Consider the following 16,436-nt stretch of genomic DNA (forward strand, 5'->3'; position numbering starts at 1 on the left):
ATCACTAGTACACATTTATTACAAACTGCTCACCTTCTTCCTTTATTGTAACATGTTGAACATTTTTTGGATCATTCTAGGGAATATATATATGAGTACATGAACATAGTGGCATGGATTGACTTGGAGGATGTTGGGAATTGTTTAGGTGCCTTGCAGAATCATTTGCTGCATAGCTAATTTGTAATACTTTCTTGTAAATATATAATTTTTTAAAAACTTTTTATTCTTTTGGCTGTTTGGGCCTTCATTCCTGTGGGCGGGCTTTCTCTAGTTGCAGCGACGGGGGCTGCTCATTGCGGTGGCTTCTCTTGTTGAGTTGCACGGGCTCTAGGCGTGCGGGCTTCAGTAGTTGTGGCACGCAGGCTCACTAGTTGTGGCTCGTGGGCTCTAGAGCGCAGGATCAGTAGTTGTGGTGCACGGGCTTAGTTGCTCTGCAGCATGTGGGATCTTCCCGGACCAGGGATCGAACCTGTATCCCCTGCATTGGCAGGCGGATTCTTAACCACTGTGCCGCCAGGGAAGTCCCTAATCAGACTCTTTTTTCTTTTCAGATACCCAGAGAGCATTGCACCTGTTGGAAGGTTATCGTTCGAAACTAAGCCAAACAGAAGACAGACAGCTCAGAAGTTCCATAGAACGGGTTATTAACATATTTCAGAGCAACCTCTTTCAGGCTTTAATAGGTGGGAATTAAAACTTTATTTGTGACCATTATGTGTCAGCTAGGCGTAATGCTGCTCGAAATTCATTTATTTTAAACTTCAGAGAGTGATATACTTGGTTCTCTGTGAGGCATTCAATAACTTGAACATCCAGTGAGTGGTGTATTTTGATACTTAGGCCAATATTCTTTTCAAAAGTATCTAATAACCAAAAAAACTTTCAGTATGATTATTTCAGTGGTCTTTGATAACAGAGTTTAACATCCTAACATTAAAAGATGAAGAAGTTGCAAAAATGTTTCAGGATCCAAAAAGTAATGACTGAATAACTGTTAGCTTGTTTCTGTATTTGACTTGCTATTTCTCTGGAATCCCTGAAAATGTTTGAGGATTTCTGCTATGTTTAAAAACATTCATTCCCTTAATATAGACCTCTGTTTAAACTTGGCATTTGTGAAGTCAGAATTTTAGACCTGGAAAATGATTTTACAGATGATCTTGTCGAATCTTATTTTACAGGCAAGAATATTGAAACAATTTTATTCTTAACTGTAACTTAAATTTGATGTGGTGCATTGTTTTAAAGGAGAATTGAACACATACATAGTCAAGAGTGCTGAATTCTACTCCTGACAGTGCCATTGATTGAATGATATGGTACAAGTCATTTAATCTTTTCTAAGTCACTATTAGCTGTAGCATGTGGGTGCAATGGAACAGTGGTTTTTAAGCCTTTTTCTAAAAAGTAGCTAGACCCCTTTTTAATGCAAAATCTTATATTTTGTACATAATCCCCAATATATAAAATAGGATGCTCTGTCTCTGGCCCTCTTCTCTAGGTATCTTGAAAAGTATACAAACCAGTGAGCTAGAAAAATTGTCCCTTTCAATTCTAAGAATAAAATGTGTTTTTATTTGTCATTGGCTATATAACGTATTAAAATAAGACATATATTTCATTGTATTACAACTTTTTCCTCAGTAACTTCAAAGTAGTTACAGTCTTATATCTATCTATTGATGGAGTAACTTTTTTTTTTTTTTTTTTTTTTTTTTTTTTTTGGGTACACCTCTCCCGTTGCGGAGCACAGACTCCGGACGCGCAGGCTCAGCGGCCATGGCTCACGGGCCCAGCCGCTCCGCGGCATGTGGGATCTTCCCAGACCGGGGCACGAACCCATGTCCCCTGCATCGGTAGGCGTACTCTCAACCACTGCGCCACCAGGGAAGCCCCGATGGAGTAACTTTTGATGTGGCTTGAGGGCTACTTTCAAGTTAATGTATCCTGTCAAATAACTAATTGGTAAATTGATACTATACTAAACTAGTTTTAGAATTAAAGAAGACTTTGAAGAAGATCACTCAATACATCTGAATAATTTTTTTAAATTTAGCATTATTATAGACTTTTGAAAATATATACAACAAAAGAGAGAACAGTATAATGAACTAGTATGTATCTGTCACCCATCTTCAAAGATTACCAGCATTTTGCCTTTTTTGTTTAAACTGATGGACATTTTTTACATTTGGATTTCTAAGCTCTGAGGTTTAAGGTCCAAATGGATGATCAAATTGGATTCCTCTGAAAAAACAAAAAAGGAAGGGAAAAATCATTTTTAGTTGTTTGGTTTTCTAAATCACCATTAAACCTAGGAGTGTTTTATTTAGTAGGGTCACTGTTCAGAGAAAAATAGTATGACTTCTATGTCTTCTTTTACATTTGGACATAGATGGAGTCCTCTGTGTGCAATCTGCGACTTAAGAAAATAAAATGGTTAGTGAAGTAACCAAACAGAACCTACACTTAGATTTCTCTGTAGATTGGAGGTAGATTTACTATGTTTAAGGTTATTTTTTTTTTAATGTATTCTGCCTCGCCTATTTTGAATGTATTTATTCTTATGCATAATTGAATTCTGATAGAGTTAGTTTTCTAATTGTGAGTTATATTTGTGAATCATCTTTGTCCTGTATAAGTTTATTGGTTGTGAATTTACTTTGATATTTAGATTTGCTTATATTTTAAGATTTTATAGAATGTAGGATCAGATTTTGGTGTAAGAAAAGTAATAATTAGGAATTTTGAAATGGGTAAATTTAGTAGAGATTTTTTGTGTTTCCATACTGTAGGTGAATTAATTGTTGACACTACTAAATTAATAAATGCATTTTTTGGTGCATGCTTAAGTTGGGTTAATGTATTAATCTTTATTCCTTTTTTTGAAAATTTTTAGGTCAGTAAGATTTTTTTTGCTTTGCACCTGTACCATTGGTTTTGCAACAGTGTGGTAATGTACTTTAATCCTGTAAATTACCCTAAGCTAAACTAGAGTCCACTGTGTTCATAGTGTGTACTGAAAAATTCTGTGTTAACTGTTTTCCTTTAGTAGGTAGCACTCTATTCTGTAAGGTGATACCTGTGGACCATTGGATTAAAGGAGACATGGGGTCTTGACCTCTGATTGTTTGAAAGTCCTATGGTGCTTAGGTTTTTGACTTCTAGAGTTTGGAAATCATTTCCTTAGGCTATAGTGAATTATCTAGTTACTTCTTTGGACTTGCACTCTGCAGCGGTTATTTATTGATTGATTTCTTGAATTGGTAGTTTGTATCGGCTGTTTTCATGCATTAAAAAAAACTTAGTGTGAGGCCCTGGGGGTTTGGTGTTATAGAAGTGTTGATTTTTTTCCCCCCTCCCTCTGTAGTTGATATATTATTAAGATTAGGTTTCTGGTACCTTGGGTTATTCAGAGGAACAGCATGCACATACTGCACTACATCTGTTCTAAGTTACCAGTTTTTAAAAATTTTGGTATCTCTGAATTTGGGGTGCATTTTTTAACGGACATATATTGGCATTGGTCTTACATTCTTAGTGGCATGTGAAATAATGGTGCATTTTACAGTTGATATCCTCCATATCAATATCCTCAATTCAGTGAAATATGGCAATCATTGTTCTTGCCCTGATGCTTGGTAGCATCCTTGAAGGATGGCTTGAAGATTTAAAAATTATTGAAAACAGAAAAGTTTTTATTAACTTCTGAGTTTCAGCTAAGTTGTTTCTTTAAAGGTGAATATTTAAATTATAGCTTAAAAAAGAGTCCATGAACTATACATTTGTTTAAAATTTATTCCCAGAACATCTGGTGATTATTTTTGTACAAATGGGAGATAAAGTCTGCCTAATTTTAATCCCTGATTTAGGTGAGAGCAGGTTGAAAACTAAATATACTTGATTTTTGTATTCTCATTTTGTGTACTTATATTTGAAAATTTTGTGAGTAAAATAGACTGGATATGGTTTGATAACAGTCAAAGCTCTGCTCTGCAGGTCCATAGTGGTTTGAGGTCATTTCTGATTCTTGCGTTTGTCTGGGATCTGAGAGGACCTTGGTAGTCCTCAAAGATTTCGTACCAGTCTAGACCCTTGGGTTTACTTACGGAATAAGAGAATTCATCTACTTTCCTTGTGCACAGGAGCAAAACCTGATCTCAAGATCAGGCTGGCTTTAGAGACTTTAGTGAGTGAGTCATTTGATTTGTATTTTGTCTGCGATAAATAGCAAGCTTATTGTAATGCACTATTTTATTTCTGCACATATTCAGAATGAAGGTGGATTATGTAATAAAACTGTCCATTTCTGAGATTTTTTTAGCATCTAATTCATTTATTGCTGCTTTATTAACTAACAGTTTCACTTGCCCTTGTAAACATGGTGAAGGACATTTTAAGTTTGGAGATACCGAGTATCAAGTGTGACTTTTTTATTTTAATTGTAAAAAAACATAAAATCTATCATCTTAACCATTTTAAAATGTACCAGTCAGTAGTGTTAAGTACAGTCATATTGTTGTGAAACAATTCAGAACTTTTTCATCTTGCAAAACTGAAACTCGATACCTATGAAACAACAACTCCCCTTTTCCTCCTCCCTCCAGCCCTTGGTAACCACCATTCCACTTTCTGTATCTATGATTTTGACTACTGTAAATACCTCACATAAGGGAAATCATAAAGTATTTGTCTTTTTGTGACTGGTTTATTTACTTAGCATAATGTCCTCAAGGTTCATTCGTGTTGTAGCATGTGATAGGACTCCCTTGCTTATTAAGGCTGAGTTATATTCTTGTGTGTTGGGGTATATGTATATAAATGTGTGTGTGTGTCAGTTTTGTTTATCCATTCCTCCATTGATAGACATTTGCGTTCTACGTCTTGACTGTTGTGAACAGTGTGGCTGTGAATGTGAGTGTGCAAGTGTCTCTGAGAACCTGCTTTCAGTTCCTTTGAATGTACACCCAGAAGTGGGATTGTGGGATCATATGACAGTTACATGTAAAATGTTTAAAGAACCACCATAATGTTTTCTGTAGAGATTGCACCATTTTATAATCCCACCAATGGTGCAGAAGGGTTCCAGTTTCTCCACAGCCTTGTCAACACTTGTTATTTTCAGTTTTTTTGATAGTAGCCATACTAATGGATGTGAGAGTATGACTCCTTTTTAAGTATGCAAGAAGTAATAATGGCTAACATTTACAGAACACTTTCTCTGTGCTAATAAAAATATCTCATTTAGTCATCATAATCCTGTGAGGCATATATTCACTTATGAGGTGATTATACTATTTTATAGATTAGAAAAAAGAGGAAATGAGAGATTATGCAGCTTGCCCAAGGACTCTCACATAGTAAATTGTGGAGCCAGAAATTGGACTCAACTAATCTGAGTCCGGAGCCTCTTTTCACCTTCAACCATTAGGGTGTTCTTTATCATAAGTTGAGTATTTTAATGTGAATATCCTATGACTGTTAGTCATATAGTATTTAAAGCATTGGAATAATTTATTTTGGACACTGGCCTGACATTTTTTTCTCTTTCTAGTGTGTGAAACAATAAATTGTAAGACAATCAAATTATAATACATACTTTAAAATTTTATGTACTTTCTCTTTGGGAATCGAAATGGCTTTTTATTTTATTTTATTTTATTTTTTGCGGTACGCGGGCCTCTCACTGTTGTGGCCTCTCCCACTGCGGAGCACAGGTTCCGGACGCGCAGGCTTAGCGGCCATGGCTCACGGGCCCAGCCGCTCCGCGGCATGTGGGATCTTCCCGGACCGGGGCATGAACCCGTGTCCCCTGCATCGGCAGGTGGACTCTCAACCACCGTGCCACCAGGGAAGCCCGGTCAGTGTTTTTAAAACATGGTTTTTAAAATAGTTTTTACTTTGAAGGAGAATGTTTATAATGATGGAATGATGTTTATAATGATGGAATTTACACACTTTGAAAGGTATTTACTTAGTAATCGAGATTTACAAACTTCCAGCTATAATGGTAAAATGTCAAAGTTCCTAAGTTTTTTTGTTTATTATTGGTCCCAGTGATGTTACTTTTTAGTCTGTTGGTAACTTTGTGCACCTGCGTGTGTGTGTGTGTGTGTAACTTTGTAGGCTAGGTTTGAGAAAGGAAAGCATTTATAACAGGATATGGATCAGACTGTTGACTAAAAATTATGGAATTTGAGGAAAATTTTATTAACTTTTCTGTTGGTGGTTTTGATTGAATTGGATTGTTATTTATTTGTTAATAGTTTTACTTACTCCTGCTTTGAAGCAGTGCTTTGATTATGCTGAATCTGGTTGAATTCTCTTTAGAACCTTGCAATCACAGAGCTGTAAAAGCATCTGTAAATATTTCTTCTAGTCTAAGCTATTTCATCTATGTAGGGATAAATTTTTTCCTACTAAAATTTTCCTTTTCAAATTATTTTTCCAGTACGCTATCCAGGTACTGCATTCAGTTGTTATGTCTCTTTAGTCTCCTTTAATCTGGGCACATTTCCACAACCTTTGCTTTTTATGACATTGACGTATTTGAAGAATACAGTTCCCCTCTGCTCTTATTTTTTTATATATAATGTTTCTCATTTTAGGTTTGTCTGATATTTGCTTGTGATTAGACTCAGGTTATGTATTCTGTATGGTTCTGTACATGCAGAGGTACATGGTGTCTTCTGCCTTTCATTGGTAATGTTAATTTTAATCACCCAGTTAAGGTGTTGTCTGATTTCTCTGTAGTTACTTTTTTCCCCTTTGCAACTTATAAGCAATATGTGGGGGAGACACTTAACACCTTGCATGTACCCTGTTCTTTAGCAAAATTTCCATCTAGACTTAGCATCCATTGATGATGCTTGCCTGAATCAGTTTTTACTATGTTGAAAATGACAGTTGAATAATTATATATATATTTTTAACAGCAGCACTTTTCTACAGTTACCAGCTAACACTTGGCATTTTACTGTAATTAAGAGCACTCCTCTCCCATTTATCTATCTAGCTACTTACCTAGCTAGCTACCTAACTATCATATTTCTTTCAGTGGTGGATAATTTATTACCATCCTTAATGATTTTGGTGTTCAGATTGTCTCAGATTTGCCTAGTAGGAGGCTTCTCAAGCTTGCTCTTATGACATGCCCTCATTTTTTTTTTAGCACTTTCTTACTTTTTGGCATAACAAGATGTTCCAGGTTCATCTTGTGTATATCCTGCCCCAGCCTTAGGATCAACCATTTCTTTGAGAAGCTCTGTTTCCTTTTGATACATACCTTGTTTTAAGGAATACCGTGTGGCTGTTAGTCATGTAGTATTTAAAGTGTTGGAATAATTTATTTTGGATACTGGCTTGACATTTTTTCTCTTTCTAGTATGTGAAACAACAAATTATAATACATACTTTAAAATTTTATATAGTTTTTTCTTTGGGAGTCAAAATGGCTTTTTAAATCCATGTTGGTTTAGATGAAAGCAGCGTATCTGTGCCTCAGTAGGTTTGACTATTGTGTATTTTAGTTTATAAAAACATTGTACTTTTAGTTAATTAACTGATAAAATTTTTCCCTCTGAAATGGCAGGGTTATATTTCATTGCTTTTTAGTTTTCTAGTTGCCTTCTCTCTAACCCTCCAAAATGGAATTTATAAACATTTAAGATCAGATACATGTACTTTATATAAAATATTATAAGCAAGAAAATTATCATGCCAACACCTGCTACTTCTTCCATAGGGTGAATATCCTTCTAGAATGCTATTCTTATGTATATATACACACTTTCATTTTACAAAACAAACTCCCTACACAAATAAAACATAGTATAATTGTTTCTACAATTCAGTGGGAATTGATACTTAAAATCAGTGTATAAAGTGAAAAATATCAAATTAAAATTATCCTTAAAAATCCTTCAGGAGTTTAACACTGTCTCTCATTAACTACAATACAGTTGTTTTTCCCTGTAGTGGAAAGAAATCATTGATTTCAGCCAAGAAAAATCTTTTTTTGGCTGCCATCAGGTCTTCATCGCGGCAGGCGTGATCTTTCGTTTGTGGTGTGCGGGCTTCTCTCTAGTTGAGGCACATGTGCTCTGTAATTGTGGTGCACGGGCTTAGTTGCCCCGCTGCATGTGGGTTCTTAGCTCCCCGACCAGGGATCCATCCCACGTCCCCTGCATGGGAAGGCGAATTCTTAACCACTGGACCACCAGGGAAGTCCTGAAATCATTGTTTCTTCAGTTGATCAACAGATGAAGTAGTTGGCTTGTGTTTAAGTGACCTCTTGTATTAAAAGCACATAATTCTAGAATCACATTCAGCACAGTGAGATATAGAGAGATGCTGTGAAAATGGAGACTACCTGAGGGAACAGTCTCCTCCCTTCTCATTTTTTATTTGCTGACATTTACTTACAAGGTGGACTGATAGGTAGAATTGCCCTTTTTTTGGTGGAAAGGGGTGCTATGGTTGAATTTGCTTAAGTGTATACAGTGTGACTTCTCTGTACTATACATTTTAACTATTTTTATCCCACAAAATTTATCATTACCTTTCCGTATCAATGGATTTGTACCATTTAAAGACTGTATTTCACTGTATAGATTTATTGTAGTTTTATTAATGATTTCCTAGGAGCATTTAGGTATATAATTTTTCTGAATTATAAACAACATTGCATTTGTATATGCCTCTTTGTTCTGCATCCTTGATGATGTCCTTTGGGTAAGTTCCTAGTATTGAATTGCTTAGTAAAAGGGGATGTGCAATTTAAAAAGGCTTTTGATGCAGTTTTTAAAATTACTGTCAGAAATGTTATATCAATTTAATTTTTTAGATATTATGTGGAAGAATGACTAATTTACTATACCTTAAGCTATGCAGTATTATCTATCTTTTTAATATTTTCTATTCTGATATGTGGAATACACCTTCAGTCATTTTGATGTTTTATTATGTATTTCTTTGAATAAATAAATAGCCAACGATGTAACAATTTTCTTACATCGTTGTTTATTTTAATTTCTAGGAATTATTTGTTCATGTCATTTGCCCCTCCAACCACTTTTTGTTTGTTTGTTTGTTTTATGAGTTTAATAACAAAAACAAATTAATAAAATACATAAAAATGAAACACTAATATCAATAATCACCATTTATATAAGTGTTATAGTTAGAAAAATATGAGGAAACTAGATTCAATTTGTCAAATATTTTAATCCTTACTTCTTTTTTTCATTTTTTTCTTAGAGGTATAAAATCTACATTAGAGATACCAATTCTGTCTGCCTTGCAAGTTGCAAATAGCTTCCATTGTTTGTCATTTGTTTTTAAAATTTAATTTAAAAAACACATTTATATATGCTTAGATTTATCAATTTTGTTGTGCTTTTACCCTTGGTATTATGCTTAGAAAGCCTTTCCTATCCCTGAGATTATAAAAAGTCTTTACTATATTCAAATTCTGTCATGGCTTCTTTTTTTAACATTTAAATCCTTAATACATTTGGAAATTATTTTGAAATACAGTATGAGATTGCTTGTTTTTGTAATATAAATTCATTATTATGCTCCCTTAAACATTTAAAAAAATTATTAGACTTTTAACTTTTTCAGCAGTTTCAGGTTTACAGAAACTTGAGTGGAAAGCAGAGAGTTCCCATATCCTTACCAACCCACACTCCTGTTTCTTCTCTTATTGATGTCTTCATTAGTGTGGTATATTTGTTACAGTTGATAAGCCAGTATTAATATATTGTTATTAACTAAAGTCCATAGTTTACTAGGGTTCACTCTTTGCATTATACATCGATAAACTTGACATATACATTTGTTGCTTTGACAAATGTATCCACTATTACAGTATCATACAGAATAGTTACACTCCCCTAAAAATCTGTGTTCCACATATTCGTACCTTCCCTCCCTACCCCCAAACCCCTGGCAACCACTGATCTTTCTGCTGTCTCTTGCTCCACCTGTTCATCTCTTTCTCCCTCCTCCCGATTCCCTGGCAACCAGTGATCTTTTTATTGTCTCTGTAGTTTTGCCTTTTCCAGAATGTTATATAGTTGGAATCACAAGTGTGTGCCCTTTTCAGATTGTTTCTTTCACTTAGCAATATGCATTTAAGGTTTCTCCATGTCTTTTCATGACTTGATAGCTCATATCTGTTCCAATTTAAGTTTTTAAAGACTTTATTCTTTAGAACAGTTACAGATTCACAGCAAAATTGAAAGGAAGGTACAGAGATTTCCCATATACCCCCTGTCCCCACACATACATAGACTGTCTTATTATCAGCATCTCCACCAGATTGGTGCATTTGTCACAATTGATGAACCTACATGAGCATAGCATTATCACCCAAAGTCTATAGTTTTACCTTAGTATTCACCCTTGGGGTTGTACATTCTATAGGTTTGGACAAATGTATCATGACATATGTCTACCGTTATAGATCTATATTTGTATATATCCACCACGCTATACAGAATAGTTTTACTGTGCTAAAAATCCTTTGTACTCTGCCTATTCATGTCTCTTCTACCTCCAGCCCCTGGCAATCACTAATCTTTTTACTGTCTCCATAGTTCTGCCTTTTCCAGAATGTCATATGGTTGGAATCACACGGCATGTAGCCTCTTCATGTTGGCCTCTTTCACTTAGTAATATGCACTTAAGGTTCCTCCACATATTTTTATGGATTCATAGTTTTTGTTTTTTAATTTTTGTTTTTGTTTTTGAGTGTGAATAATATTCTGTTGTCTGGATGTACTGCAGTTTATTCATTCACCTATCGAATATCTGGGTTGCTTCCAACTTTTGGCATTTATGAATAAAGCTGCTGTAAACATCTGTGTGCAGGTTTTTGTGTGGACATAAGTTTTCAACTCATTTGGGTAAATACTGAGGAACATGACTGCTGGATTGTATGATGAGTATGTTTAGTTTTGTAAAAAACCACCAAATTTCCAAAGTGGCTGTATCATTTTGCATCCCCACCAGCGGTGAATGAGAGTTCCCATTGTTTCATATTTTTGCCAGCATTTGTTGTTGTCAGTGTTCTGTATTTTGGCCTTTCTAATAGATGTGTAGTGGGATCTTTTTGTTTTAATGTGCATTTCCCTGATGATATATGGTGGAGCAGCTTTCCATATGCTTATTGGCTGTCTGTATATCTTCTTTGCTGAGGTGTCTGTTAAGGTCTTAATATTTTTTCCATTAACTAAAATATTACTCATAGATTAGAGATATTACCTATATTATATTAAATTATTACACATTCTTGAGCCTGTGTTTAGACTTCCTATTCTGATCCTGAGTTAGTACTGCCTTATTTCTTTAGTTTGAGAAATGTTTTATGGTTTGTGAGTTTCTCTGTTTAGGATGATGTAAGTTATCACTAAAAGCTAGAAAACTTTTTCTCAACTTCCTTTGAGGGAATTTCTGGAATTCTGTACTTCCCTTACTCCTAGTGTTTGCAAACTTTGAATTTTAGCAAGAAAATAATAAAGAAATTTTTACTTAGATTTGGAGACTTATGAAATACATGTAATCTTAGGGATTTCCAAATAAAAACTTTTTTGTAATAGGAATGATTCTTCTGAGTTCTGTTGGCCTAATTAGTTGTGTTTAAGTTTAATTTTTGAGAATTTTTCTATTGTACGTGTTATAGCTTTGTGACCTTATAATTTAGATCTTTGTTCAGGAACTGCACTTGTGGGTACCCAATTTAGTCCAAAACAGTGAAAGCACTTGCAGACTATAAATGGAAAATGAGGACTAGACTGTGATAATACTGATCTGTAGGCTCGACAAAATTAATATTTTCAACTGGGAGTCAACTAAAGGGTAGTTTCCCTCTAACGCATGTTTTAACATTCCTGCATTTTCTTGTTTTCTCTTCTTGCTTGCTTTAGTGCATCATTATTTTCAAAGTAAATAATTTTTTTCAGGGTGATAAAAATGTATCAGACATTTAAATTATATGTCTGGTATATATCTGGGTGAGCTGTATGTATTTTTGGATGAGTATGGGATCACTCTTGTCTATTTAATGACAATCATTTTAACTGCATTCTCTCATTTTCTTTACACTTTGATTTACTATGATTTAAAATATAGCTGTCAAACTTTTATAGAATTCTGCCTTTTTAGGTGCTTTAAATTGGAAAACTTTAGGTGTTGTATAATTTTTTTCCTCAGTTATCTCAATCTCCCAAAGGCATTATGGTTGTATCTCATATTTTAATTCTCTTATTTCTCTTCCAGAAGGTATTCACTCCATTAATATATATAGTTTTAAATTAATTAATTTATTTTTGGCTGTGTTGGGTCTTTGTTGCTGCTCATGGGCTTTTCTCTAGTTGCAGTGAGCGGGGGCTACTCTTCGTTGTGGTGCACAGGCTTTTCATTGCGGTGGCTTCTCTTGTTGCAGAGCCACAGGCTCTAGGTATGTGGGCTTCAGTAGTTGTGGCACGTGGGCTCAGTAGTTGTGGCTCGTGGGTTCTAGAGCACAGGCTCAGTAGTTGTTGCTCACGGGCTTCTCCACAGCATGTGGGATCTTCCTGGACCAGGGATCAAACCCGTGTCCCCTGCATTGGCAGGTGGATTCTTGACCATTGAGCCACCGGGAAGTCCCTCACTCCATTAATATTTATTGGCTGAATGTCTTAAGTGTTCAGAGTAAGCTCATTAATTTAATTCTTTATTTTCATGAAGTTGGTCTTTTGAGAATAACTTGGATTTTCAGACATTGGCATGTTGAACAGACTTTTAGGAAATAGGAGAGATTGGGATTATACTAGAATTTACCATGTTTGTTTTTGTCTTATATTTGTGTAGTAACTTCTGTTTTACTTTAGACTAGATATCTTATGGTACTCCATGTTATACTCCTGAGTTTAGAAAACTAAAGAAAAAGTAGAAGATAATACTTTGAATTCTAGAATGTTACTTTGTAGAAATGCTAATCTTGTCATAATGATAATCTAACCTTTTTTCTAAATCTTTATAGTTATGAACAGTTATAATAATTCACTTCTGACATATAAAATGTTGATTAACTATAAAGAACAGGGACTGCATGGTAAATATAAAATATTAATACTTGGGACTACTAAGAAAAGCTCAATCTCTGTGCAGTTTTTCCAGAGGGTGCCTTTTTTGATTGGATGCACCTTTGAAAAAGCTTCACTGATACAACTGAAGGAATTGTAATTGAGAAATAGTTTCTGAAGGAGTGTTATTATGTTGCTCACCTCCATTGTCTCGGGACACCCTAAAGATGAAGAAATGTGGTGGTCAAATGAAATAAAGTGTATAAACTTTGGAATGTTAGTCGAGGTGGAATATGGGTTAAGATTAAAGATGTGTGTGTGCATATAAATACATATTTTTAAGGAAAGTGATAACTACTGTGACAGACTGTCATCAGAAATGTCACCACACTGTACATATGTTAACAAATATTTCAGTACTTTTGCTTATAGTTTTAGTTAGCCAAGTATGGTAACTAATCTCTTTTTAAGTTGGGTCTTATCTGGCAATATCAGTTATCTTGACCCTAGCAGGAAACAGATATCTAAATAGCTAAAATATTATAAAACCACATATTGTATCCCATGCACTTTACTTATTTAAACTCCCCTAGACTCTCAATTCAGCTCATTTTTTAAATTGTGATAAAATATATATAGCATAAAATTTACCATTTTTAAAATAAGTGTGTAGTTCAGTGGCATTAAGTACATTCACATTCGGTAGCTATCACCACTGTTCATCTCTGGAACTTTTTCACCATCTCAAATTGAATTTCTTTACCCATTAAACAGTAACTCCCCATTCTCTTCTTATCCCAGTCCCTGGGAATAACTTCTCTTTCTGTCTCTATGAATTTGACTATTCTAGGTACCTCATATAAGTGGAATCATACAATATTTGTCTTTTTGTGTTTGGCTTACTCCACTTAGCATCATGTCTTCAAGATTCATCCATCCATGTTGTAGATTGTATCAGAATTTCATTGCTTTTAAAGACTGAATAATATTACATTGTTTGTATATAGCACATTTTGTTTATTAATCATTCATCTGTTGTTGAACATTTGGGTTGTTTTCACCTTTTGGATATTGTGAATAATGCTGCTATGAACATGGGTATATAAATATCTATTTGAGTCCTTTCAATTCTTTTGGGAATATACCCAGAAGTGGAATTGCTGGATCAAATGGTGAGTCTGTGTTTTAATATTTTGCGAAACCACCATACCGTTTTCAACGTGGCTGCATCATTTTATATTCCTACCGGCAATGCACGAGGGTTTAATTTCTCCGTATCCTTATTGACACTTGTTATTTACTGCTTTGTTGATAATAACCATCCTAGTGGGTGTTTACTCAGCTTGTTTTTTCTTAAATGTGATATAGTTAATAATGTGGATATTTGGTTCTCTAGTCCATAGGAGCTCATATACAGCAAATTAGAAAGGACTGTTTGATAGATTAATGTAAGACCTAGAAATGAGGTATTTCAATTAATAGTAGCAAGTTGCAAGTGAACTTTTGAAAAATTCATAATAAAGTGTAGGGAACACTTTATTCCTTGACCATACTAGATAGTAAAGTGTTACTCTGAATTATATTAGTCTAGATCTCTGTTGTCCTCTACCATAGTAGGTACCTAAATTAATTAAACCTAAATAAAATAAGAAATTCAGTTCCTCAGTCACACTAGTCACATTTTAAATGCTCAAGAGGCATATATAACTAGTGGCTACCATATTGGACAGTATAGCTATAGAACATTTATCACTGCAGATAGTTATTTTGGACAGCACTGGCCTAAAATTTTAAGAGATGTTATTAAAGGACAATATATCAGTATTTCTGCTAATTATAGAACGAAAGGTCGCATAGAAATTTAAGATTTGGAACTTGACTTACAGTATTGGATAATATAATAAAAATTTTATGTAGTGATGTGGGCTATTTATATTGAGACTGGTAACTAACCAATTGATCAACACTGATTTAGTGCTCTTGGGAGGCATAATACTGTACTAGGAGCTCTGTTTTTTGTTTGTTTGATTTGGGGGGTAGGAGATCTCTATAGACAGGTAGGTAGATAGATCTACAAATATTTATCTCCTACATATATAAAAAATATACCTCTTATATATATAGAAATACATGTCCTGCTACATAAATATATACATACTCTCACACACATATATATCTTCTAGAAAAAAATTTTTTCCCCTAATATTTTCTGGAAGATAGTCTATATTTAAGTTTCCCTGTTCTTGTCACAATGACTTTTATAGTTTGTCCCCCCTCCCCAGCCTTCCCCAAACAAACAGACACACACACACACACACACACACACACCAGTTAAGGCTCTGACGTTGCAGTTAGTTGGTGTGTTTTTTTTGTTTCTTTTATACAGAAATTCTTACTTTCAAACAATTTATTTTCCCTTTCGTGACATTGCTTTCTCAAGATACCAGGCCATTTGTCTTGTAGAATGTCTCCCTCTGAATCAGTTTTGTTGATTTCTTTTCTGGTGTCATTTAACTTGTTCCTCTGTCCCCTGTATTCCCTCTGAACTAGAAGTTGGTTCTAAAGACTTGATTTAGGTTCAGATTAAACAGTTTTTGTTTGGTAAGAACCATTTGTAGCTAATGCTCTGAATTTGAGTTTTAAATTTTTTCCATGATGGTTATGTGAACAGTTTTATATAGTGATTCATGGTTTATAAAATGCTTTCACATACAATTTTCTGCAGCAGTATTAACATCCTGTGAAGTAGGCCGATATTATTCTCACTGTCAGACCTGAGTTTTTATTAGCCTTTTATCTAGAAAGTTCTACAATTCCACTGGTTATCAAAACTAAAAAGGGAGTTACTTTGTCTCTAGTATCTTCTGATGGTTTTTTTTTGTTTTTTTTTTTTGTGGTACACGGGCCTCTCACTGTTGTGGCCTCTCCCATTGCAGAGCACAGGCTCCAGACGCGCAGGCTCAGTGGCCATGGCTCACGGGCCCAGCCACTCCAGGGCATGTGGGATCTTCCTGGACCGGGGCACGAACCCGTGTCCCCTGAATCGGCAGGCGGACTCTCAACCACTGTGACACTAGGGAAGCCCCTGATGTTGTTTTTTAAGGGAGATACTAATCTTTTAATCATATTGAGAAAACAAGAAATAAAAGTTATTCTTTCTAAATATTATTTACAGTTATTTTATTTGATTCTATACAAGATAATACCCCATCTTTACTGCTAAATAATAATTTCCCTCCTTTAAAAAAAATCAACTCAAAATTATACCAGGAGGTGGATAAAAAACTAGTAGTGGGGTAGTTAAACATGATATAACTACCACTCAGAGCTTCTGAGCAGCATGAATAACCAGTGTTAATATAC

The 16,436-nt window shown here is 34.7% G+C and overlaps 1 protein-coding gene across 5 annotated transcripts in view; it reads left to right on the forward strand.

The window, feature by feature from the left end:
- DLG1 (discs large MAGUK scaffold protein 1) overlaps positions 1-16,436 on the forward strand; it is a 280,091-nt gene that overhangs the window by 1,314 nt on the left and 262,341 nt on the right. For all 5 annotated transcript variants that reach the window (XM_024752078.1, XM_024752079.1, XM_024752080.1 and 2 more), the window contains exon 3: positions 555-686. In XM_024752078.1, the coding sequence (XP_024607846.1) occupies positions 555-686 (132 nt within the window). The remainder of the gene's footprint in view (positions 1-554; positions 687-16,436) is intronic.

Source organism: Neophocaena asiaeorientalis, unplaced genomic scaffold (assembly GCF_003031525.2).
Source record: "Neophocaena asiaeorientalis asiaeorientalis breed wild unplaced genomic scaffold, Neophocaena_asiaeorientalis_V1.1 scaffold293, whole genome shotgun sequence".
NCBI lineage: Eukaryota > Metazoa > Chordata > Mammalia > Artiodactyla > Phocoenidae > Neophocaena > Neophocaena asiaeorientalis.